Source organism: Euleptes europaea, chromosome 10, assembly GCF_029931775.1.
Source record: "Euleptes europaea isolate rEulEur1 chromosome 10, rEulEur1.hap1, whole genome shotgun sequence".
Classification (NCBI taxonomy): Eukaryota; Metazoa; Chordata; class Lepidosauria; order Squamata; family Sphaerodactylidae; genus Euleptes; species Euleptes europaea.
In genome coordinates this window covers 40655107-40683060 of record NC_079321.1, presented here as the reverse complement: position 1 = coordinate 40683060, position 27954 = coordinate 40655107, and the positions used below count along the sequence as shown (strand labels likewise).

Here is a 27954-nt window from a genome sequence, read left to right as displayed (position 1 = left end):
GGCGCTAAAACAGGTTCTTAGTGACTTCTGACTGACATGGCACCCCCCCAATATTATTGTAGGTGTATAAAATTGTTCTCCACTAATACCTATCCTAAAATTCTGCCTGTGTTGCCTAGGTTTTTATACATGCAGGTATTTTGAAATGGAATACAACATCCTTACATTAATACCACTAGTTGCCGAAGTGAGAAACCTTCCCACCGACTGCACTGCAGGGGTTTCTCAGCTCTCTCACTAAAAAGCATTGAGGGAAATAAACCCAAAGAGATTTCTTACTGACTCAAGCAATATTCTGTCCACACAATAGTGCTATTGTTTTGTTAGGCACTAAGATAAACTACTTGGCAATAACCACAAGGAAGGTTTTGGTCCTATTAGACCTCACCTAGAGTATTGTGTTCAGTTTGGGGCACCACAATTTAAGAGCAGGGGGAAGGGCAACAGTGATATCAGCTCCCCCCTTGCCAGCCAGTGTTATTAAGAAGTGGCTCTGCCCCCTCCCTCAGGCTGTGATTGTTATTCCCTTTTTTGCTCACTTCCAACCCACAAGGATGCTCCCTTACGACACTCCTCTCTTGGGGGGAGGAGTTACTCCCCTCCATTTTTTTTAACTTTACACTTTTTTTCTGTAAATGTGGAGGAGCACTCAAACGAACAGAAAAATACCCCTTGTCTGAACCTAGCCCCATTCTTTGAGTTTTTCTATCTGCACATGGGGCCGGGTTGGGAATTAGATATGATACACTGTACCCCCTTGTAAACAAGAGGTTCCTGAGACAGCACTTACCTAGGTTGGTTCCATTTGGAGGACGGAGCAGAGTAGAGGCATACAAATTTGTAAATAAAGCAAATCTTACAAAAATGCTAAGTAGACACAAGTGGAAGCAGCAGCAGTTCTCGACAGCACATCTGCTACCTGCATACCAGAGACCCTGCATACCAGAGTGTTTCAGTCAGAACACAGCAGTGTCTCTTTCCTCTTTCTTTGTCCAATACAGGGCCATGTCCTGATAAGTGGTACCCCCTTGATTGAGCTATGAACTGGGAGGTGTTTGGCAACTACTGGTGTGTCTCTGATGTGAATCTTGTCTCTGTTACAAACTCAATCCACCATGTATCTGTAAGCAGGGTATTCTCTAAATTTGTTGTACAATATGGAGGTGGTAACACTGACCTTCTTTACTGGGTTGTTACTATTACAGTGAAATGATCTTAACATCTGTAAATGGTGCATACACGCCAAGTATAATTCATGAACAAGGAATGTACCCGATTTTCAAATCCTATAGTCATTGATTATCTTAAAAGATTCCTTTTCATCTGTTGACATACATCATGTGCAGTCATCCCTGTTATGACAACTTTGATAAACTGTGTATTTTTTCTGTTTTGCCATTCTTCCCGTAGACTAATATGTAAAAAAGCCCTTGTCATCATGTTATACATTAAACATTGCTTATGACAGATGAGGGGGAAATTTGTATAAGAATCAGGTGTACAGTGTCTAGAATATAATTTACTAGTATTGGAGTGGTTCAATTAGGCACCACTATTTACTAGTATTGGAGTGGTTCAATTAGGCACCACTATTTTAAAGTAATGTTCATATTTAATATTACTTTTATTATTGCTGTTTATAAATTGGGATGTATTCTTGTTGTGAACTGCCCTGAGACCACCTTGATGGGGGAGGGTGGAATATAAATATTATTATTATGTCACATGGCACCACTAGGAAGAAAATATCCATGACAAGTGTGTACACAAGCTTAATTATTGCTTGCATTAACCACAGATTTACATAAAAAAACAGAGCAATTATTTCCTATCCTTAGCTTTAATAAGGCAAAAATGAACCCTTACTGTCATGTCTGTATCTTGAAACATAAGCTTCAGCTCCCCATTTTAAAAGTTTAGTCAATACATTTCTGAAACAAGTTTGAATTAGGAACAGATTATGCAGCAATCCACCAATGCTTTTAAACATTTTGACTATATTTAGGTATTGACAGATTTTGTTTCAGTAGAGGGACTGTGGCTCGGTGAAAGAGCACCAGTTTGCACGCAGAAGATCCCAGATTCAATCCCTAGCATCTCCTGTCAAAAGTAACATGAAAGACCCTCCTCTGAGACCTTGAAGAGCCACTACCCATCAGAACAGACAATACTGACCTTGTCAGACCAATGGTAGGACTCAGCAGAAGGCAACTTCGAGTGTAGGACTATAGTTTTAGCTTAGCATTTTCTGCATTCTACTCACAAATACATAATTAGATAATCTTGGAAAAGGGGCATGTATATGTATGTGTATGGAAGAGCTGGATGAGAAAAGGAGGGTCCAAAGTTTCACAAGGCCTTGGGTTGAAATGTGGACATAAAACAAAAATAATACTTTAATTATGGTCAAGTATAGAGTACCTTGTCTAAGAAATAGCTACAATAAATTAATACTGAAAGGTAAAGACATTTTAAGAACGATTAGATTTTGACAGAAAGAGAAAAATACTTTGCTGAAATATTAACAAGACCAAGGAAAAAAAACAGACAACACAGTTTTGGCAATGCATTCATTCCCCACTTCAAAATGAACAAAGATAACTGAAATAACTAGTGAAGCACTCTCAAGTTTTACCTGTACACTAAACTGCAAGGTAAGTACAGATCTTAGCTTTATGAACTGATAAACTAAGACAGGATGGTCCCAGAAAATTAGGATTCAATACCTGAATCTGCTGCAAGGCTTCACTAGCAATACACATATATTACAGAGTAGTTTTGTTGCACAAAGGAGAGATTAAAACACTGAAATAAGAATAAGTGATAAATTTAGCTTTCAGAGTATATCATGAAAGCCATCCATTGGGACTTTAGAATGCAATGTTCTGGAATTCTTACAGTATTTGCTCTCTCATGCACCATTTTATGCTATATTGAGATAACTGCAGTGACTGAGATCTGGAATGCAGTTAAGCACACTTGAAATTTGACAATAATCAGTGGGATTTTAAAATATGCTTACGTCTGTGTTAGACAGTGGTATTTGAAGGAGCGCAACTGTTTATAACATGCCATTTATAGCTTGAAATTTAACCAGTAATGTTTCACTTTGGTAATATGACAGGATTCTAATACATTGCAACAGCAGCTTCGATGTTGTAAAGCACTGAACTCAGTCCATCTTCATATTTCCAGAAGACTTCGTCTGATCGCTTCCTGTAATTGTTCATCTTCATCTGCATAAAGATACCAGAATTTTATTTATTTAGGGTTTCTTCCAGAATATTTAGGTGAAAACTAGGGGTGTGCACCCAAATGAAATTTGGTATTTTTTTATTTGGGTTTATTGGACCCAAAGATTTTCAAAAATTCTGAAAAAAGCTGAATCCCCATACTGATATGGGTTTTTCCCTAGCTTTTTTCAAATAGCTGAACATTTTTGGGTCTATTCAATTCTATGGGAAATCTTTGTACAGTTCGGGTTTTTTTTGTTTGTTTTTAAAGTAGAACCAACTAATTTGCAGCATAGCTTTAGATGACTCTCCTTAAAAGTTTGGTAAAGATTGGGCTTGGGGGGTCCAATTTTATGGGCTCCCAATAATGGTGCCCCCATCCTTTCATCATTGTTTCCAATGGAGAAAAATGGGCCCCCATAAAACTGGACCCCCTGACCCAATCTCCACCAAACTTGGGGGTCCTTGTAAGGTCAGTCACCAGCAGGTACACTGCAAATGTGGTGCCTCTACCTCAAAAAACCGCTCCCCTAGAGCCCCGTAAAGATTTCTCAATAGTTTCCTTGTGCTGGGAAAATTGTGTCTATGTGATTCTCATCTCTGACATAGTTTAATGTTATGTCAGTGGGAGTCTTTGTGGGGCTCTGGGGAGGCTGTGTTGTTCAGCCAAAAAAGAGACACCATTTCAGTGGAGCTGAAAAGGCAAACTGAAAAAAAGCTGATTTTGGGGGAGGGGGTTCCTGGATTTTTCAGGTCCATTTTACCCTAGGGGAATCTTTGTGGGGCTCTGGGGAGACTGTGTTTTGAGGTGGAGGCACCAAATTTGCAGCACAGCTGCTGGTGACTCTCCTTACACCAGGGGTGGGGAACATCAGGCCCGGGGGCCATTTAAGGCCCACTAAATTATTTGGCCTGGTCCTTCGTGGGTCCTGGCAGATCTCTAGCTCAGAAGGATCTAAGACTGGTGATCTGCCCTCTCCCGCGGACAGAAATAGCCTCTATTCAAGGCAGATGTGAGTTTGTTTTACCGAGAAAAAGGAACCTTTTTTCCTCTTGCAGAGGAGTCATTAGCTATGGAGCTGCTAGGACCACCCAAGAAACTGTTAACCCTTTCCCACCCAGGCCATGGAGAAACATATTCCCTCTGTACTACAAGAGGGCTGGGGGCAGAAGTGGCTACAATGCAGGGCCAGAATGCGTGGGGGGGGGGAGTTCTTAGCCACTGTGTCCTCATTTCATCCCTGTAGGCGGAGTTAGCAGGAGCCAGCTGTAGAATCTGGCCCCAACCATGCGGAGCAGGAGCAACTCTAGCGTGTGGCTGGACGGCTATGCCAGGCTGGTCGCGGTTCGGGCCGTTAAGTGCCTACACTCTTAGAATGTACCATTTACTAAGAAATGGAGTTATCTTATTCAGCGAGACACCACTAGACCGGAATCAACTGTTCCTAGAAACTTGTTATTGCTTCTAGGACATCTCTTGAATACGCCAGTAAATTTATAATAATGGACAAGAGTAGAAGTATATATAAAAAACACATTTATTTACATTATACAATATATGCTTTTCGGTTGCAAAAGCCTTAAAATATCATATAAGGATAGACATCATTAGTCTTAAACATGTTTATGTAGCAAGTAATCATTCACATTCTCTATGCCTCTATAAAGGAGTATCTTAGTCAGAATATACTCATAAAGTATCCTTAGTGCAATGCACCTTCATTCAGAATATAAGGTTACAGAAATCCTGTCAAAATATGGTTAATTCTTTAGAGAAAGATTTGGTTAGAAACATCCTAACTTAAATCATTCAAAACATCATAACATTTCTGTACAGCAGACACACTATACCTTGCTGTGTCATCTGTGTATGTGCATTGTGCATATCTCACAGAGTACAGAGAATCTCCTTTCCCTTCTCTGGTCTCTTGCTCTGAGGAGGTTCAGAAGTCCCTCTGTTAAGTAGAGGACGTTCTGACACAATCTCAGAGGTCTAGCTATTATCCCTGTGTTCAGGATGCTTCTTAGCATTGGTAAGCCAAATAGGCTTAGTTTGTAAGAATCCATAAATCTGATGGACTCTCAGTGTTCCAATACATGGAAAGATCTCTGCACTTAGATTCCCATTCAAAGAATAGGAATTCTAAGGGTCTCTATCCTCTTCTAGGAATAGAGCAGTCTCACAAGAAGACTGTAAGTAAGATATGTTGAAATATCCAGATCTTGATATTTCAAGATATCTGAGAACTTCTGTCCACGCAAGGATCAGAGTTTCAATGTTTTACATCTCAAGCCTTTTGAGATGGAGGTCCTACACCAGACAGCTGCAGTCTGCCAGCCATAGGACTCTAAAATGCAAGCTGGACTGTGGCTGGTATTTATACTATTTCTAGACCCATTAAGAGTGAAGATTATTCCTTTCCCCTCAGGAACTTTTCTTCCTTAGCCCTTGAAAGGATAATTTTATTCCCTTTCGTATCCAAAACCAGGAGCTTTGGTGGTTTCTTTTCCTGTCTTCTGATATCTTATTGCCCAAATATGGACATCCTTTCCTTTCAGTCCTCTGTGCCTAAAGTATAAATCCTTATTTCTGAGTTTCATGATCAAGTTACATATTTAATTTCTATACCATCCTCTTCGTTAGGACTATACGCATTAAATGAGACTACTTAGAAACCTGTAGCACAACGTTTAACTATATAACTCATGAAACATAATTTTAGCTGACATTGTCACTTTACAAACTGTTTTGTTTACATAAGTTTAGCAGGTTTATATTCTGCCGCTTTCTCTGCTGCATTCTCTGCTGCAAGATTACAGTAGAGCAAGGAAGCATATTATCCTTATGTTGAGAGAATTATTTTTAAGCACACTTCCAACTATTAATGCACTCTTAGTAGATTAAGATTCTGACATCTGGCAGCTAAGGCTTTTACGCTGCCCCTTCAAGGGCAAGCCAGAGTAACTTTAGTAGTTAGCTTTGATTAGAGCTAACCTTGAACTAGCCTGTCAGCATGACACAGAGTTGCCTGTCAGCATGACACAGACTTTCATTATACATTACACAAACCTCTGTATGTGTATGTGTGTTTAAGTTTTATATGGAATTAATTCTGCACATGTTCATAAGATACCATGATCATGTCAGAGACTGCTACAGGTGCAACAGACCATCCTGTGCCACCACGTGGGCGAGTGCACCACCGGTTGGATGCCTGCCTGCCCGTGCAGGGGGGGGGTCATCTGGGGCAGGTGCCTGCTTGGGACTTGGTCGGCTAATTTTTAAGTTGATAGTTTTGTATGGCCCGCGAATGATGTTAATAATAGCCATATGGCCCTTGGCAGAAAAAAGGTTCCCCACCTCTGCCTTACACGAACCACCAAGTTTGGTGAAGATTGCGTTAGGAGGTCCAATTTTATGGGCTTCCAAATGGAGAAAAAAATACAGGCCCATAAAATTGGACCCCCTGAAACAATCTTCATCACACTTGGTGGTTCATGTAAGGAGAATCACCAGCAGCTGCAAATTTGGTGCCCTCTCTCCCCCAAAATCAGCTTTTTTCAGTTTGCCTTTTCAGCTCCACTGAGATGGTGTCCCTTTTTTTGGCTGAAAAAAATATGAAACAACCATTTTCGTTTTGGCATATCCAGATGCACACCCTTAGTGAGAACTTGTCATTATTTAACAGTGTGACCATCATTATGAGCATTAACTAAACTACAGAGCAGGAGCTACAGAGCAGGAACTAAACTACAGAGCAGTAACTTTGGTGCTGAGTATCATGTAGATATCTGGATCAATAAGAGATGCAGCAAGAGTCCCTGTGCTTACCAGACTATAGAACAAGCCACTACCTACCCCTCTGATACTAATTAGGAGACGTTCACTCTGTATTCTAATCCTCTCTCTGCTATGATCAAACAGGAATGGCCTGAGCTAGTCACTATCTTTCAGGGCTGGTTCATACAAGTGGCAGCTCCTGCATGATGACCTTGGAATATGCAATACTGCAGGCAGGATCACATCACTTATATAGACTATGCATCAGTACATCCATGTGGCAGTTTGTCACAATTTGTTGTCAAAACTCACTATAAAATGGGTTGCTTGCATCCATGCAGATTGTGGAGCCTGAACACAGACTACTGTACAAGAGTTAATTCATACTATTATTGGCTCCTAGTGACCTTGTCTGTCATAAAACGTTACTCAGAGGTCACTGCGCAAGCATCACCAGCAATATAAACTGGCTTGCAAATTCAGCTCTCCAATTATAAGGAAAAGTTGAGGGCAGCAGGAAAAGAGGAAGACCCAACAAGAGATGGATTGACTCAATAAAGGAAGCCACAGCCTTCAATTTGCAAGATCTGAGCAAGGCTGGCAAAGATAGGACATTTTGGAGGACTTTCATTCATAGGGTCGCCATGAGTCGGAAGCGACTTGACAGCACTTAACACACACACAATTATAAGGAAGTCAATAATAAGTACTGTTTTATGATAAAGGGGCCATTTAGAACTAGTTTTGTGGGGACTATCCTTGTTTGCTGTTCCTTTTTTGTTATCACTATGTGATTACTGCTCAGGAATATATACATACAGTAAGAACAAGCAAACAAACAAGTATTTTAGATTGTTTCTTGTGTGACAATATTATCAAAGATCTCTAAAAGGTCTTTGGCCACAGAAAGTTAATAAACATCTCATATGGAAATTAAGACGTACCCTCTTGAGTCTTTGCTCCTTGCAAGCGTTGTGTGTTCACTGGACAATCCTCTTCATTCTCTGTAAACAAACACAGATATTGTCCTCACTTGGGAATATCTTTAGTTCTCACAGTCCCCCACTTGAGCTTTGTCAACTGATTACCATACACCTTTTGAACAGAGGCATAATACTCTCAATCTAACAATTCCCTATGACCAAAAATGCACACATTTAGAAGTAGGCATCTTCCTCTGTCTTCACAGAATAGAAGGGGTTCATCCCTGCCTGAAGTGTAAGAGAGCAAGTGTGGTACAGTAGCTAAAGCATTCGGCTTGAAATAGGGAGACCTGGGTTTAAATCCCCTCAACCAGGAAGGCTCCTGTCTTTAAGTGTAACCTACCTCACAGTGGCTGGGAGGATAAAATGGGAGGAGGAGAATCATCTATGCTTCTCTGAGCTCTTTGGAGGAAGAGCATGTGCCAGTTTGTTAAAAAAAACATACCTTTGGCTGTATCCGAAATGCTGTTTAATAAGGCACACATCATATCAGAATCAATTTTATGAGGGTCTAGAATGCGGGTTGTCCGTTGAGTCATCTTAAGTTGGTTCTCCAACTCCAGAAAGCCTTTGTCTCCAGAAAGAATGGTGAAAGGAATGTGCTTGGGCAGATACTCATCCAGGCGCCCTGCCTATGAAACAGAGTGTAAATTAACCAAAACCAAAAGTATGTCTTTACATGGAGACATTTGATAAAAGATTCTTCAGGAGAAAATACTTCAAGCATGGTATGACTGTTTGGTTTGTGATGAACAAACTGACTCATAAACAAACCTGGGGAGAAGGAAAATTCTCACAGTTTATTTATTCAAAATTGGAGGCTGCTTCTACTGTATTGGAATGTTGAATCCAGATGAAAATGTACAGGCAGAAGTGTATATTATACATATTATATGTATAATAATATTTGTATAAACAATGTGTATTAGGCTGACCTTGTTCGGTTGTATAGGTATCTTTTTATGTTTTGCTAAAATAAAATTTTAAAAAATTGCATGGCTGGAAATTACATGAAGGCCTAGTTCAATTCTTTGAACTATGACTGGATTCTTTGTATATGCCAACAATAAATACCTGAGAAGCCTTGATGAACTGGCAAAAAAGAACAAGAACAAAAAAAAGAACAAGAACAAAAAATAACTCTACTGTCCCATGGAAGTATGCCCCCCTTTAAAAAAAAATCTATATCAGCACTTCATTATAAATGTATGGTTTTCTACAATGTATTTTACTAATGGTTTTATCATGTAGAAGAGGATTTCCCACCCTCTTCTGGGGACTAAGTTCTAAGTATGCAACGGATAAAGAAAAATGATATTCTTGTGGCCCACCCTTAGATATTTGCACACATGGCTCTGTATGTAGATTTTGCCCAAGCTGTCATTCTGGATGACAAAAGCAGACGGCTGTCAAAGAAGCTTGAAGACGTACATGAACACAGATTGCAAAGTCAGCTGCATCCCTCCTTGTACCACAGTGTGGATGAAGAAAGAAACACCCAATCTTGTTAAGATAATTAAACATTTTGCAGTTCACAGGTTGCTTCCAGTTGCCGTGCCCACCTAAAGAATGGAAATGAGGAAGGACCCATTGTTAGAAACATCTCTTAAGTTCAAGGAGAAGGGATGGGCAAGAAATAAAAGCAGAAGTGAAAGTGAAAACCATAAAATGTTATGTACATTTTCTAAGAAATAGAAAAAGATTACACATGGTTGATAAATAAGTGAGCAATATGCACTCAACTCTTCCTCTAAACGTCTTGTTAGTGTATCAGATCAAAGTACAAGTGTGGAAATTTGTACACTGCTCCCACATCAATCATATGGCCAAGTAGCACCTAAGCAACTTTATCTATCCCTCCCATCAAAGCCTAGTATAAGAGATAGCTACAAATTCACTTTTAAAGCAAAAAAGAAAGGAATTATAAATGGTAAGGGACTAGTGCACACTTCAGTGCTGCATCACTTTGGGTTTTCTATGCAATGTCCCTGAATTCATTTGCTCCCTAATTACAAATCTTTTAGTAACAGGTGAGTACCACCAGTTTACAGAACACTGAGGACAGCTTGTGGGGCAACACCCTCCGTCAGCCCCAACCCATCATCTGAGGACAAGAGATGTTGTGAGATCATGACAGGCATTAGGGGGTTTCCTTGCAACCTTGTAGAACCAGGCAGTCAAGGGGAGGGAGCAAGGTGGCAGCTGATGAGGGAAGGAGAGGAAGAGAAACAAAGAACCAGCAGTGTGTGGTGGGGACAATGTGACCAACACACCTAGGCTAGCAACAAAGGAAAGCACAATGTAGAACATGGACCATATCTGACTTTTCCTATTTTGTCAGATTCTAAGAAACTGTGCTGCTTATGCTATAAAGCTTTCATTGTTATGCCTGAACAGTTGATTCTTTCCCTTACCTTGAAAGCCCCAGATAAAAGTCCCTTGGTTAAGAGTAGCAGGCAGTTGATGGAAGAGGTTTCCCCAGTTATCTAAATCCATCATTATAATATGAGTCATGGTGCACAAGTAATCTAGATCAGGCAGATCTTCATCGTCTAAGTTGGGTGGAGATTAAAATATATTTCACATTTTATCAGATACTGAAATCTATACTTCAGACTACCTTCAAAATATAGTTCTATGGACTGGTTTCCTGCTTTCTACTGATGCAAGCAGGTAATTCCCTTTTCCCAAGCATTCCTTTTGACCCCACCCCCCACCCCAAAAGCTATGCTAGTGATTAGGGAGACCTCCATGGATAAAAAGCCCTGTTCAAGGGAAGGGCTGCAGTAAGAAGAGGGATCAAGCAAGATCACCTCACCTCCCCCTTACGCCAATGGAAATATGGTAGGATCCAACACTACTACACTACAGCAACAATATAACCCAAACCATAGAATTAAGTATGTTTAATGAAGAGTATCTCATTCTGCATTTTATACCCAACAGCTCCTTGCATTGCAGTTTCCCCTAACTGGACAATTGGTTTTAGAGTTACTTGCCAGAGCAGTGTGGGGCAAAGAGTGCCTCTGCCCATTAACTGTGTTCTGTAACACCACAGGAGAGGTTACACACGCACATGCAAACAGCTATAAACTTACTGACTTAGAAGATCCCCTTAAGAAATGGAAAAAGAGAAGACAGCTGCTATGTAAGGGTCTCTCGGAAGACGTGTTAGTTTGTGCAATAACAGCACACCCCAATTTCTACCAACCTTGGCCAAGCACTTCTTTCTTTATAGCTCCTGGTTTCTTTGAAGAAAGGGATTTTGAACTTGATGCAGTCACAGTAGCTGAAAGCTTCTGTTTATTAGGCTTCTTGTCCACACAAGGCCCACTAGCAGAGAACTGGAAGACTCCACCTTCTGCTGGAGAGCCAAAGTCTAACTTGGGCTTTTGTGAGAAGCAGTGTTTGCTATGAAAGTGCTGATGGGCGACTTGAAGATCACTGAAGTTTTTGTTGCATGCCCCACACCTCACAACATACAACTCTTTTTTAATATTGTCGCCTATATGGCCTGCGAGATGAGTAATCATGTCAGAATGGCTTTGTGCTGTTGAAGAGCATGAGGTGCAGCGAAACCACAGATTACCTTTTGCCAGCATGGCTTCTTGGCACTTCTCATAATCTGCTTTCTTATTTCCTTTGGAGATGTATTTCTCCCGACAGCCACAGCTAAGGCGGCTGCTTTCTTCTATCGTCTCGAAGATCTTGATTGATGTTTCTGCTGTCTCAGACACACATATGTAATCTGTGCTATGGAAACCCTTAAAGTGAAGTAAAAACTCTTCTTCAACATCAAAAAAGAGGTCACCACAAAATCCACAGAAATATTTTATCTGTACAACATTGTTATGCCTATCCTGGCAGTGTCGGTGCAGTGTTTCTATTTTCCGAAATGTAACTTTACACAAGTCACAGCTGAACCTGTGAAAATGATGGCTCTCTAATGACATGCAATGCTGTTTCACAGTATCTTCCGAGTCAAAGATTTCCTCACAAAAGCAGCACTGCCATTTTCCTTGGTGACAAGGTTGTTCAGAGAGGTCCATTGGACTTGGAGGTGGAGATAGTTCCATAGGGGTCAAAGACTGGTTTTCTATCTCATGTGAATTATTACAGAAGGTATCTGCGGGTCTGTCAGAAGATAACACAAGCTCATCCTCAGTAACATACTTCTCACAAAAGTAGCTGTGCCCACCATGAAATTCAGTCACATGTGCCATTACATCATCCCCTTTCTGAAGATCTACATTGCAGGCCTGACACCAAAAGAGGAAATTGGCCAAATGTGCTCCTCCATGAAACCGGCTCATGTGCAAACGGATGATGCCTGCGTTTTCTGCAAGCTTCCCACACACGGCACACTTGTGGCATATTCTGTTTGCAGAAAGGATATGTTTCTCTACTAACTCTTCAGAAGGAAATGTCAGATGGCACTCACACATCCAGGTTTTCACAGGCTGGGAACTACAAGTCTCTTGGCTGTTGTCTTCCAAATCCCTTTTATGTTTTAAAGTGGTTCCACTCTGATCATCCATGGCCAAAGATCTCTTCAGAGGAGAACACTTTACAAGGCTTCTGTGCTTCTTAATGTAAGAGACATTTTTATTAGTATGGCAAAATATTAAGACTGATTGTTCCATTGTGGTGAGGACTTTAACCTTGTGCAAGGTTTTGCAACTATGCCGACTGACATGGTCGTCATCAACACACAGCTCATTGCAGCTCTGACAAAAGCCTTTCGCTTTAAATATTTCAGCAACCTGGGAGATATTCTTCTCTGACACAGCTACTGGACCGGCGTTACGACAACGAGTTCTATAATTGGAAAGGAAAAACAAAAAATAACTTTGCTGCTCTAACTCTAAACCATTTTCCAGTGTCCACCAAAAAGCAGTCAGTAATAATTCTTGATATCTGCTGTCTATTACGGTATAATTTACTTCTTAAATCCAGTTTAAGGCTATCCATTCCCTCTTGCCACAGACTGAAGTAGACATCTCAAACACCTGTCAGAACCCTTTAAAACCATGACTGGCAGCTGGCTCAATGCTCTTGAAGGAGTACATGATTGTTGTCTTAGCCCTTTAAAAGGCAGGGGTACATACACATAGGCATTGCACATTACTACTTTGGCAGCAGTGGAAATACACTTCAGCATTATGAATGACCATTCATGGGTCTGTTTTGTCTTCTGGCCTTAGACAACCCATTAACTCCATGTTTAAGATGGAAGATTAAGCAAAGGACATAAGAAGAGAAGCTGGGCTTAATATCCAACAGCTGTTTAGAAAGACTGATCTGAAGTCACATTTTACAAGTGTTAAGACTCTCACAAACCTGAAGTGTGCTGTTAGCTCCACATGGGAACGTAATGGTCGACGGCAGGACGCACATTTTACTTGGAATGGAACTTCTTTGCACAAGGAGATTAGAAGATTTTTTGCATAGGCTGGGAAAGGCAAAGGAAGTGGGTCTCCTGTCTTATCTGCAACGGAACACAAACACAATTATGTGCAGGAAAAGTCTCCTGGAGGTATTAAGTGGACTTCAAATGTAGTATCACCACTAGAATTGACCAAAGGTCACCTAGTCCTCAAGGTAGTTCAAAACATCAGCCCCAACCCCTCCTACCAACCTGTACTCCACTGCATTACCTGCAAAGGCAAACTGGTAGGAAGGTAAGAAAGTAACTCTCCACAAGATTTGTCACAGTCACATCCAGAAATGTTGCAAGAACAATTTATTTGGTCCATCTGACTATATGGGTTTTTTTCTTTATTTTAACTCTATTTCAGTGTTACATTATATATGTACCTCAAGACTGGAATGTTATGGAACATTAACATTACAAGTAGCTAATGCCCCTGTTACATGTGGGGGAACATGAAATCTCTATCAGCTGCCACCACTCTGGTATGGATCTAACTGGGGAGGGCCCAGAGCAACCTTCCTGCCCCTGGCTGCTTCTTCTCCCAACAAGGTATGTCTTCTAGGTAGCCAAATGAGGCATGAACACTCAGGCAGAGTAACAAACAGTTTATTAAAGAAGTCGAATAACAATAGTAATTCAAGCAACATATAGGATGATGAAATCAGTAAAGGCTGGTGAACAAACAAATAAAAACCCTAAAGCATTTTCGTTTGTTCACCAGTACTGTCCCTAGCTATCTCCTGGTACTGTTGTGCCTGAGTAATCTAGGCCTCAGGCCCACTGACTCCTTCCTGGATGAGGGATCCCTCCGTCTGCAGCAACCTCTCCCCTGCCCTGCTCCTTAGGAGTGAACCCCTCCCTTTTCAGGCAAGACCTTTTATTCCTTCTTCCCAGGCACCACTCCCCCTACCCAATCGGCCCTAGTTTTCCCTCCAAATCCTCTCTCACCAATCACAAGGCCTAGACAGTGCCTGGGAAATGCAGGCCAGGTAGCTACTTCAATATAGGCCTCCCTAGGGCCGGTAGGCCACACTCTAGGCTAGGGTTGCCAGGTCCCTCTTCTCAACCGGCGGGAGGTTTCTGGGGCAGAGTCTGAGGAGGGCGCGGTTTGGGAAGGGGAGGGACTTCAATGCCATAGAGTCCAATTGCCAAGGTGGCCAGTTTCTCCAGGTGATCTGATCTCTATCGGCGGGAGATCAGTTGAATTAGCAGGAGATCTCCTGCTACTACCTGGCAGTTGGCAACCCTACTCTAGGCCTAGGGTCATGACAGAAAGTGGAAAAGGGAATTCCAAAACTACAGGCAGGATAAAACAAGCTCTGGAAGCCTTATGGTATAGTGGTTAAGAACAGTGGTTTGGAGCGGTGGACTCTGATCTGGAGAACCGGGTTTGATTCCCCACTCGTCCACATGAGCTGCATCCTAGAACAAATTCCTTCTGGTACCCCTGGTGCAGTGGAGAGTGATCTAGGGTAGTATGCGAGGCAAAGTTTTTAAAGGACCCACTCCAGGTAAGTCACATCATGCAGAGTGCACTCAAACCAGACATAAAAACAGAAGAAACATACCACTCAGTTTAAAAAAGTGAGAAAAATGATTCTCTGCAGACATATGTTGCAGGCACTCATCTCTTAGGCTAAAAAGGAGAAAACAGCATGGGCATGCAAAAAACTGAATATGCTGAGGAGGATAATTTCTTTCATGGCCATCATTTTCACTTGCCTGGACATTCGGGGTGAAGGGTGGGAAGGAGAGAAACAGAAAATAAACTCATTTTTACAGATACAGAAACGGTTTATTTACGGCTACTACAGGAGATAATTCTTAACAACTGCTATAAAAAGACTGTTTCTAACATTAGAATCCACAGGCAGATAACGAGAGAGGAATTTCGTGTTTTCTTACTTTTAATACCACAAAGTATGACACTCCCCAAATGTTTTCTGCAATACGAACACACACAATAAAAAGGAGAAATTCCAATCCCAGCCAAAGAGTACAGTAGCTGTACTGCTAAAGAATTTTCCAAATAACGTGATTTGCATGTACAGACATGGATAGCTGTGATATTTTTTTATCTGTTCATGACTGACCCAAGGTAAGCTTCATGATTCATTGGGGGTATGATTTCAAGTGCTATACCGGCTTTCCTCCTAAGCTAGGTCAACTATGAGGAATCAAAGATAAATTCTACATCTTTATGAGAACCCCTGAAGAGGTCAGTGCATCAGTGCACAAGGGAAAAGGTAGGGTATAAATTGAATAAAAATAAATAATCTCTCTCTGAATGTTGTTCTTTGGAGGGAGAAAAACCTGCTATTTTATTTAAAAGACTAATTATCTTCAAATTCTTACCTTGGATAAACAGTGATCGCTATATTGCTCAGAGGTAGGAAATCTTCGATTACAGACTATACAGGCAAAATAACTCGATGGAGGTCCATGTAGTGTAACTGCTGGATCGCATGGGGAGTGATCAAACCTAAAAAGATAGTAAATTAGAATCATATATATATGGATATGCTTTTAAAAACAACGTGACTTCTACATTTGAGAACTGCCCATTTCACTTCAGAGCAAAAGCAAATGAACCCCCTCCTGTAGCTTCATTTAATATTGCCAAGTTCTAAAGGACAGTGTGCAAATTCTTAATATACACAAAACAATGACAAATTCTTGGTTTTCATCTATTTGAAACCTGGATGCAGAAATCAAAGCTTCACAAGGTACCCCATCTAGTGACATGTTTACTTTGAGCATGAAGAAAAAATACCTTTTAAGGTGGCCTAGGAGAAGAGACCCATTGTCAAACTTCTTGTTGCAGTGCATTATGGGGCATAAAATGGATTTATTGCCAGATGGCTTTTGGGCTGTTTTCTGAGGTAACATTCTTCCTGAATTGACAGTACCTGGATTGAGACCTAAGGTAAGAAACAAAAATACTTAATAAATTGTGCAACTATGCTACAGAACAATATAGAATTAAACTAGAAAAATTGATATAGATTGTGCTGTTGTGATATTCAATTTACCTCATGACTGTGTGATAGAAATATAAACATCATTAAGATTTTGTAATACTGTTTCTCTTTTAGAAGTTGGGCTTCTATTGAACAGATTTGAGGGAAGCTATTTATCAGTTAGACCTGAAAATAACGACCAATCGCTTTTTTTCTAGGAAGGAACCCATTACAGGTAATATATACATTAATAGTGACTTGGCCATTTGTGCAGATGGTAGAGTTAATGAGGGTGAAGATCAGGCAAGGTAACTTAACTATCAGTAGAGACCCTCAACGCTTGTCAAAATAGCACAGTAGTAAACCAATCTCTTCCATTTTAATCCTTAAAACCATTCCCAAGTCCTTAGGCATATATTAGCCTTAGCCTTAAGATCTCCTTACAAATAGGATGATATGCACAAGCTGAGGAAGATCAGAGGGGCCAGTATGTAATGTGCCCAGAAAAAAGAGACAGCATGCAAGACACATGCACACCCTTCTCCTGACTGATACTTAGTATAAGACGAACTCCTTCATAGGGGTGATGTTTGGTGTCCTAGTTTCCCAAATATAGTTGCCAAAAATTCTTATGAATGGAAACAATCCCACTCTCACCAAAATTCTAGAGGCAGTCCATCAATTTCTGAACAAAGTTTAGGGACAGAGGTGCAGTCTCTTTTCTACGGGGAAGTAAAACCTGAGAAGCCTCTCTGAACTTTACACAGCCACTTAATTCCAGATGCTCTTACGCAACTGAATACCCTCATCCAACCTGCAGCAAACTCAGTTCCAGTCCTTTAAAGCTTTAGTATGAGCAAGGCTGTTAAAGATAGGATGTTTTGGAGGACACTGATTCATAGGGTCACCATGAGTCATAAGCGACTTGATGGAACTTAACACCCACACACATGGAGCTGGTAGGTCATAACCCACAATTAGTGAAGATGGAAGATACATGACAGCGCAGCTTTGTGAAGCTAAGCAAGTCTGGATAGGGTCAAAGCCTGAATGGGAGTCTTCTTGGGAATCCCACATATGCCGCCTTGAGTTTCATGGTGGAAGAAAGACCAAATATGAACGTAATCAAGAAAACAAACAAAACGGACTGAAAACTTACCTAACATGGGCTGGGCCCGGGAAACAGTTATGGTGACAGTGCAGTCACTGCTTTCTAAAATCCTTTTTTTCTGAAGATGCCTTGAAGTCTGTCCAGCTAGCCTTAGCAACCTGGGAATGATCCCTTTACCTCTAGAGTGGCCACAGCGAACCGCTCAACCCGATATGAGCTGAAGAGCCTCCTAATTTCCCTCTGCAAACAAGCCAATGAGATAAAGGGGCTCTAAAATTCCAATGATCTACAATACAGCTCCTGAGCTGTTGGCTTTTCGTTCTGCCCTAATACACTGGATGAGAGGTGAGGAAGGCTGAACCCTGGTGTTTATTTCACCAACTACTAAGTATTATAAGATTAGGTTAAGGGGTATGCTTAGCTAGTGTGACATGTTTACAGAGCCAGCCTTAGCCAATGCACAACAGCTGTGCCAGGCCCCACACCTTGAGAGCCCTCAACACCCCAATACTCCACCCACCCAGGGGAGGGAAAAGAAAAAGAGCAGGCTCCTGCTGTCACTTGCACTTGTGCCACCTGGGTCTTGGACAGTTGGCTCCTGGCAGCAGCACTGACTCCCACCCACCTAGCACAGAGTGAGGGCCACTCCTTGCTTGTCCCCATGGTGGTAGGGGCAGTGATTCTGTGGCCCCCATCCTGAACTTTTGCCCAGGGCCCCAGAATCACTAAGACTGCCCCTGCATGCTTATGCTTTGATTTCTCATCGTTCATTTTACTTGAGCCCGTGACTCTCCAGTGTCCACTTGTGCAATTTACCTTTTTCTTTCTAAACTAACTCCTTTTTTAAAAAGTCTGGAATGTACTGTTGCAACACTTGAACGTCAAGTCATATTCCTAGATAGCTCAGCATTGCCAACCCAAGGAAGGAAAGAAGGAAGGAAGGAAAGGGTTAATTTTCCTTCAGAGTTTTTTGTTTGTTTCACAACTTCTCAGCCCGAAAAGAGTCCCACCTGCCTGTAATGGGGTGCAGTAATGTCTTCCCAGAAATCATTTTACTACTGGTGGCAGCCAAAGTGTCCCCCCCACACAAGTCCGGACATTTCCAAGCTCTTTTTCCCTACACCCAACCAAGGGTACTCCTTCTTAGGTCACCACACCACGCCTAATTTTTGGCAAGAGAAAGGGAAGATATGTAGGTATCTATAATAACGGAAGGACCCACTACATTTTTAAAAATCTAAATATGTCTAATTAAAAAACCTGTAATGAAGACATTAAAATTGGGTACCATATTTACAGTTTGTGATTAAGTGCATTCTGGATCCGGAAAAGCTGAAAGCCAAACTTAAGCAAGACCCTTCAGCGGGATTTGCTGAGGAGTGGGCCTGGTTGCTTATATATGACGCCCTTTAAGCTTTCAGAACACACTATATAAATACTGGATAACAGTACAAACCATGCAACAGTATGTGCTGTGCCACTGAGCTACGTCAGGGTGCTGCCCATCAAGCTCTTTCTCTCTTCTTCCACCCTGACAACAATGCACCCCCCTACCTCAGCCAGCCTCAGAAAGGATAGAGACTCTGGATATACCTTTCTCCTGTCTCAGACTGCCCAGGACATCTGCCTATTGCTCTCTCTGGGTCAGGCGTCAGTACATTTTTCTCCCCGGCATGGCTTGTTCTGCTGCCTTTTATCGCTATCTCTCCCTTCAATCCCAACCCCCACTCCCTTCCCCCCCCCCGTGCCTCTGTTAACCCATGGTTGTCTGAGCCTGGATCTGGCTCTCCCTGTCCTCCCAGGGTTCCTCATGAGCTATCTTCCCCAGCTCTGCTGGCCTTCCCTTGCTCCCTCCACCAAGTGTAGGCATTCGGCAGCTTCTCCTCCCTGCTTGGCAGCCAGTGCTTTTTGCAGGGCTGCTGGCCTTGGGGAGGAGGGTTCTGCTGCTGCACCTTCCACTGAGGTGGCGAGGGGGCAGGGCCGGTACCCTCCTGGACTGCGGGTGGCTGCTCTTGTCTCCCAGCAGATAAGTGGGGGTGGGGTTTTCTGGTAGGGGCTGGCAGAGGAAGCCAAGAAGGCTTCCATGCCTGGGCCATTGGCTTTGAAGGCCAGGAGGGACTATGACATCGCGGCAGAAACCGCGGCGTCTTAAGTCCATTCCCAGGCACGCACATTTTTAAACAGAAGGGTGAAATGCAGGTATCTCTAATGAATGGTTCTTTTACCTTCCCCCCCCCCATCTCTAAAAAGGGAGAAGGGACTGATAATAGGAAAGAACTGTTATTTATCTAGGAGAACTACTGATTTGTCACACTTTCTCCCTCTGCATGGGAGATTAGCATGCCCCATAAATTACCTGGCATTTTGAGCCACTGATTCACACACAGTCTTGCTGCTTCGGTCTCACTGTGCCCGTGGATAAATTCCAGCTCTTGCAGTCCATGAGCATGCTGGGAGTCCATTTTTTCCTAGTGATGGTCCCAATTATTAGAAAAATAGGCCATCAGTTTTGTTGTTAATCAATTATCATTCAACATGGCTAATTTAACAAGGCAAATACAAGAAGCTTGTAAATTTATCAATAAAATATTAATGCTGATAAAAATGTCTTGCTTCAGCAATCTATGATTCAGAACCATGATTTTCAAAGGTCTACATTGATTACCACTACATTGAACAAATGTTTCTCATTGCTTTGGGGAAACTGCTTTGATAGTATTCCTGGATCAATACATGTTCTCCGGCTGCAACCTAGTGCCATTTGCATTATTAGCCTGAGTTCTCTAAATTTATTATAGATTTAAGCTACAATCTTTTTTAGCATCCATTTTATGTTAACCTAGCATATGGGAATCCAAGTGGTCATCACAGCCAGATAGGCACAGCTGTCTCAAATTGTTCAGACAAAGGACCGTAGCCCCTGGATAGCCTCCTCATCAAAAGTAAGATGACCAACTGATGTATGTGGCATTTAGTCAGGTGTATGCCTTTGCATTATATTACAAAATCAAGCCATGGTACTTCTGCCATAACTTTGTAAAAAACCATACCTTAAAAGCTTTGTTTTTCTCTTCTTTCAGCTGTTTCTCTACCTCTACATGGCGGGCTAGACGATCAAGGGTTGAAGCAACCCTTTCCTTCTGATAATCAATGTAGTCTTTCCGTTTTACTTTCTTCTGTAAATTAAGAAAAAGGTCTTCATAAATGGCTAATCAGTCAACACCATTATACAGTTCAACTAAACAGAGGATGAAAAATTCCAGGTTAAAAAGGCCAGCCTCGTTATGAGACAATGCAATATTCTTCTGGAGTTTCTTGAGCTTTCTTCCCCTCTCCCACAACAATCCTCAAACAACATGGGTTCAAGAATAAACCAAGCAACCCCCTTTCTGTTAAGCTGTAACAGTATAATACCATGGGTCAAATGTCTGTCAGGTCAATAGCCAAGGTTCAGTTTGTAGCCCATAGGGTTGGCTCCTGCTGACCCAATTTGCTAACAGGAGCTAATTTCCTCAGAGCAAGAGAACCTTCAAGCCTCTTGCGTCAAGGGAAGGCATCTGTTACCAGGGAAAAGCACTGCTGTTAGAGGAATGGGTCCATGGATCCAGTAGCCACAGATCCAAACAAGTACAAAGGAAATTCTTGCCCAAATATTTTAAGTATCAGGAAATATTCACATTAGAAGAACGGCTGGATTCTTCATCGCCACTGCTAACAAGGTCAATGCAGTCCAGGACAGGTCTTAATACAGCTTCCTACGGAAGTAAATAAGAATTTACCTTCAGTGGTGATTTTTCTATAACAAAGAAATAAAACATACTTTCATAAAATTCAGGTATTAATGCATTTACCTAAACACAGTAGTAGAGCCAAGATGTGTGTAAAGTGCTGTCAAGTTACAGCTGACTTATGGCAACCCAGTAGGGTTTTCAAGGCAAGAGAACAACAGAGGTAGTTTGCCAGTGCCTTCCTCTGCAAAGCAACCCTGGTATTCCTTGGTGGTTACCCATCCAAGTACTGACCCTGCTTAGCTTCTGAGATCTGATGAGATCAGGCTAGCCTAGGCCGTCCAGGTCAGGGTAGAGCTGGATATTGTTCATGTATTTGACTGCTTATTGAACAACAGTGGTCAAATATTTTGTAAATCCAAGAAAATCCTTATGTTGGCAGAAACATACTTAATTTAGTTGCATAATGTGGGCAATTCCCTCATCCTTAGGCAGTGAGATTGAAAGTAAGCTCTGAGTTTAAACCCTTTTTCACTGAAGCTCTGTGACTATCAAAGTTAATCAGGTGGGTAGCTGGGTTAGACTACAGTAGCAGTATCGGATGAAGTAAGCTTTGACTCACAAGAGCTTAAACCCTGGAAAATTGTCTAAGGTACTACTGGACTCAAATTCTGATATAAAACAATAAAGATTGTATGGTATTATGTCTGCTTTCAAAGAAAACTGCTTCTACAATGTTTTAGAGGTAAAGCATTATGATAAAATCTTGCATAGGTGTATTTGGCTGAATTAAAGTAACAGGAAACAATGCACTGATATTTTATGTTTTCATGGGTTTAAAAAGATTCACATGGGATAATTTTTTCTTTGTATTTTTGGGATAAAAGGTGCTAGTGCAATATAATCTGTGAAAATCCCTTAAAAACTGCTAAATTACTTTTGATCATACAATAGAGACTGACCATTAAATGGTATTATAAAAAAGCCCTAGTATTACATGAATGGCTTACCAAATAGAAATTTTGGTTTACTAAAAATACTGGTATCAGTTTTGCTGTTAATGCATTGGTAGGCACAGCTGTGTGTTTTTCTCTCTTTCTATATGTATGTGTGTATTATAAATACAGTAAAAGCAAACGGGGAAAATGCCACAATCTGAAGTCACTTCACATTTAGACACAAAATGGTTGATACTCCTGAAACAGGAGACACCATTTCCCCTCTAGAACTACTTGAGACTGAGGCTGTAGACATGAAGCAGATCAATGTAATTAAGGAGGACATGAAAAAGCTTAAGGCAATTAAGACCAATGTGGAGGAGTTTGGCACAGAACTCATGGATCTAAAAGCTTCATGAAACCAACTTGTGGATCACTTCAGAACAGCCGAGGACTGAAATCTCTTCCTCAGATGATTTAAGGCACTATTGGAGCTCAATAAGGAAGCCAACAGAGCTCAAAGGTTTGAGAATTAACATAGCTGTTATAGAATTCTTTGCCCAAGGAAGAATATTTGAATTATTAGGTTTGTAAAGGCCAAGGGGGAAAAAGGTCCAGTAATATTCATAAGGTTCTTTTAAGACAGTGGTGTCAAAAGTAAGGCCCGAGGGCTGGATCCAGCCCCTTGAGAGCTTTTATCCGGCCTGCGAGCCACCCAACACACACACACTATCACTTTCAAACTGGGATGGTGAGGCATGGCCCAGCCCAACCAAGTGACATTTATGCCATATCCAACCCTCGTAACAATTGAGTTCGACACTCCTGTTTTAAGACATATGTCAGAGATCACCAAACATAATGTGTACCTCTTGGTGACTGAGCCCAAGCTTTTAACAGTAGACTCCTTCCCTATACAATCAAGACAACCTTATGGCTGGAACACACAGCATCAATAATTCTTACTTTAGGATCCAAAACAAGCTGTAGTTAGTATTTTTCATGACTGGCAAAGGACATTATTGATAAGGCACTTATCTAACCAAGCTTGTGAGTTGGCAAGACAGAAAATAACAGTTAATCCTCATTTTCCACTTGTGAGCCAAAAACCAAAAGATTTATCCAACATTATGATAGCTTCACTTACTATATCGTATCACAATACTGTAACCCCAAAACCTCATACACTCCTGCGGCCTAGGCAGCCAAAGGTGTAGCCAGGCTCCATTTTGGATAGAACCAGAGAATCAGGAGAGGAATTAAATGCAATAAAATGCCATTTTTTCGTGAGGCAGCCAAGCCTTTGTTAGAAACTACCACACCCCTTCACCAAGACTTTGTTTTGGGCCTCTATGGGATTTCCCTACACTGAGACCAAACTAACTGACCAGTGTGCTTGTGGGACAATAACAATGCTCATATTTCAGAATCAGGCATCATAACAATGTTCATAGTTCAGAATCAGGCAATGTCCATATATTGCCTAATTTATATCTCATTCTTCTCCTCTTTCTCACTCTCAAATTCCCCCATGTCCTCCCTCCCAGAGTCCCACTAAGACCTCTTCGCCACCAGCAATGCATCCCCTTCTTCTCTTTGCTCCACCAGCTACTGGGCACTGTACAACTTCTCGCTCTCTCCTGTTCTTTTACTAAGCTGCGAAACACTTGCTTGTACTTCTGTCCTTTCTCCTCTTGCTCCCCACTCCAAGCTCAATCTCCCCACCACCTTTAATACCTCTCCTTCCTCTGCCTTGTCTCAGAGACACCACATGCACACCTGCAAATGGGCTCCTTTCGACTCCCCATGGATCAACAGATTTAGCTTAATATAACCAGTAAGGTAGGTAAAGGTCCCCTGTGCAAAAACCAGGTCATTCCTGACCCATGGGGTGACGTCACATCCCGACGTTTACTAGGCAGACTTTGTTTACGGGGTGGTTTGCCTTTGCTTGCATCCTCTGTTTTGTAAGTTTTGGTTACTACATTGTACTTTCTAATCTGGCTTCCTTTCCACAACCCCTCTATCACTATACTTAACAAAGTTCCACTGAATGGTACTCTCTTTTTCATTTTTGTTTCCCAAAGTATCACCCCAAAATGGTAGGGAGCTGGGCAGTAAAAGCACTGTAACTGCTACCTAAAAGTGAAATGGCTGGCCCCCAAGCCAGTGATGGTAACAATAAAACAAAGCCTTCAACATATAAGGAATGGGTTTCTACACACTAGGGGGACTTCCCCACACATGCAAATAAATTGAGACTTTCCAAAATCAACCAAACAGCGAACCTGTTCCCCAAATGTCTTGATGAAGACTGAGTACACTCACGAAAGCGCAACACAATAAAAAAGAAAATGGAAGAAAATGACAAGTCAAGCCCGTGAAATCTTACATAACTTCATTACATAACAGATTGTCTGTCTGCAAGAGATTTCCAAATCATTTATCTTCATACGCACCCTATGCGTAGTTCCTCATGCAGCCCAGCATGTATTCCATATTACCAAGTTTGCACGGTTTCATATCCCTGTTAGTTCATACTGTGACAGTTTAACTGTGCTTAGAACGTTAGGAATGCTCTTAATGGGCGTGTCCATCTTGTTGATTGGCGCTGAGACACTTGCTGTACAAGGGAGTAGATTCCCTTGATCCAAAAAGCCTTAATATATTTTTAGAGGGTTTGTTTGGGTATTTGGTTTTTTAAAAAAACTTTTCATGTAATAATATTGGCCTCATGACCTCCTGCTCATAATCACCCACTCATAGCCTCATATGGAAGCATATCAAAAAGCAGGCTATGGCACTGAAAATGTATTTCAGCAAATTTGCATAGTGCCAATTATATACCAGGTAGGTTTTTCTGAATAAGGGGAGCTACTATTTAGAACTATTGGGGTGGGATCCCATTTAATCTATATAAATTCTTTAGTCTTGCCACCATTAAAAATGTTGAGTTTTATTTGCAAAGCAAGTAATACTCAAACTGAGTATAACATTGGAAATTAACGATTTCTTTGAATTCACTGAAAAATCTACACAGCAACAGACCTACGAAATACAGTTCTATCCTGCTCTACATCTATATCCAAATCCCCTGGTGATGCAGTAGAGGTCTTGAGCCGTTGCCTGACTGCTCTAGTCCAATGACTGAAAGCAAATAAATTGAACCTGAACTCAGACAAGACAGCAATAATGCTGGTTGGGAAAGCAGAGCTCTCGAAGGACATTGTGCTTCCCACTTTTGATAAGGTTCAGGCTGACCCTTGCTGACTTGGTTAAGGGTTTAGGGGTCATACTAGAGCCACAATTATTTCTAGAGAAACAAGTTAATGCAGCTGCAAAAAAACCCTTTCTTCTAACTCAGTCTAGCTCGCAAGATGGCCACCTATGGTACTTTGACACAGACAATCTGGCCACCTCAATCCATGAAACAGTAACACTGATACTAGACTACTATAATACACTCTATGTAGGTCTCCCCTCAAAGTCAATTTGGAGGTGCCAACTCCTCAGCTCAGTTATTCTCAAGAGCTAAGCAGAGGATGCATATTACTCCCATTCTGCAACCACTTCACTGTCTGCCCACTTCACTGTCAGAAGGATCTAAGACTGGCGTTTGCCCCCTCCCACAGATAGGAATAGCCTCTATTCAAGGCGGATAGGAGTTTGTTTTGTCAAGAAAAGGAACCTTTCCCCCCTCCCCTTGCAGAAAAGTTGTTAGCTATGGAGCTGCTAGGACCACCCAAGAAACTGTGTTAACCCTTTCCCACCCGGGCAGTGGAGAAACATATTCCCTCTGTACTACAACAGGGCTGGTGGCAGAAGTGGCGACAATAGAGGGGTTATGGGCGCACCACTGCCTCCTTCAAACTCCAAGGGAAGGTCCCTATGCTAAAGGACAGGTTGATAATCTATCCCAGGGGAACCCGCACCACATCTCGACTGGCTTTAACCAACCAGGATGGGCATGGATACAGGAGGCATGAGGTGGGCCTCACAACCATCAGGAACCTGTTGGCTTGGGAGAGCCAACTGAAGTGGTCCAGCATCAGACCCGAAGACAGCAAGATACAAATACTGATGCCTATGAAATATTCAAACCGCTGCAAAGATTCTATTTTTGTCAACCAATATTAATTATAGGGACTTGACAAGGGTAAATATCTACGTACGCCAACAAACTCAATATCATCTTCACTTTCAGCCAGTTGAAGGGAAGCATTCTTTGCCTTCTGGCTCTGAGGAGACACAAAGTACTCCATTATCTGAAAAGACATAAATACACAGAAATAAACACACTGAACTAATTTTAGCAACTGCATAATTACATAACAATCAGACTAAAGACTTGTCCCTGAAGTGGTAATTTTTTTTAATTGGCATTAAAAAGAGGTAAAGTAACAAAGCCGACCCTTATTCTGAAAATAAAAAACAACTTTTAAACATAGTCTATTTTCACCTGCAGGCATTAATAAATACAAACTTAGAAGCTGTAGAAATCACAACAAGGCTCTGTACAAAGAGTTTGCATATTTTGGATATAACAAAATGAAAAGTAAAGAGTTAATAGAAAATGAGAGAGTGGTTACCCTGTTGGCCCTAAAGGACAGGAAAACAAAATGCCACCTCTTACTGTTCCTATCATCGGTACAGAAATATGCAAGCTTTCCAAGTTCCCAAAACTTCTTATGGAGGGCAATGGGGGGGAGACCTAATAAGAGTTCTAGAAAATCTGACCCCTTGCACAAATGACTCCACACTGGCTTGGTCAGTCCTATTAAAAATGTTGTTTAACTATTCAGAGATGCACCTGTTGGATGCAAGAAACTGACAAAAAAAACTACAACTTTTTGGTTTGTCTAAGGATACCCTACTAAATCTGGGGAAAAGGAAATCTATATTAACTATTAAGAGATGCATAAAAGAATTATAACACCATAGTTCCACAATGTGTGCCCGGAGAGTATGTTCAACTCAATTCTTTGGTATCCCTCCCTTTTTGCTAACTCCACTATACTTTTACAACCTGACAGTCCCTTCCTTCCAAAGAGCCTTTATGCTCGCCTGTTTAAATGCTGTATTAAATGGAAGATATGGAAATCTACTATACTCTGACAGACTTTGCTCATGCAATTTGAAGAAAACTGACACATTATCTCATAGGATGATGGAATGCCCCCTCTTTAAACACCACTGAGATAAATGGATCACCCCCATGTTGGCGAGAATTCTTGCCCTCATAACAAGAGACAAAATAGTCTCCTTTTTGCTGATGGATCCAAATATAACACTGGCCGTGGCCAAATATCTCTCCATCATATTTTCTTCTAAGAAATAACTGCTCAGGACCTATGGGTCGTAGGAGCAAAGAAGGAAAGGGAAAAAAATGTTGTTTTGTCTAGAGTTAGAATAAAAGACAATCAGGTAGTAACGGACAATCAGGTAGTAATGTTGTTTTATCTAGAGTTAGAATATAATGTTGTTTTATCTAGAGTTAGAATAAAAGACAATCAGGTAGTAACGGACAATCAGGTAGTAATGTTGTTTTATCTAGAGTTAGAATAAATATCTCTCCATCATATTTTCTTCTAAGAAATAACTGCTCAGGACCTATGGGTTGTAGGAGCAAAGAAGGGAAAAAATGTTGTTTTGTCTAGAGTTAGAATAAAAGACAGTCAGGTAGTAACGGACAATCAGGTAGTAATGTTGTTTTATCTAGAGTTAGAATAAAAGACAATCAGGTAGTAATGGACAATCAGGTAGTAATGTTGTTTTATCTAGAGTTA

General features: G+C 41.3%; 1 protein-coding gene across 1 annotated transcript; it reads right to left on the bottom strand.

The window, feature by feature from the left end:
• Nucleotides 1–3183: 3183 nt before the first annotated feature.
• On the bottom strand, nucleotides 3184–26430 carry ZNF451 (zinc finger protein 451). Its single transcript, XM_056856170.1, has 14 exons — nucleotides 26341–26430; nucleotides 21180–21257; nucleotides 20553–20678; nucleotides 19859–19970; nucleotides 16205–16352; nucleotides 15787–15913; nucleotides 15000–15153; nucleotides 13338–13485; nucleotides 11209–12815; nucleotides 10412–10549; nucleotides 9429–9559; nucleotides 8443–8629; nucleotides 7959–8018; nucleotides 3184–3236 (listed from the first exon to the last, which is right to left on the bottom strand). The coding sequence occupies exons 1-14, from the start codon at nucleotides 26428–26430 to the stop codon at nucleotides 3184–3186; spliced, it is 3159 nt and encodes a 1052-aa protein (XP_056712148.1).
• Between the last annotated feature and the right edge of the window lie 1524 nt (nucleotides 26431–27954).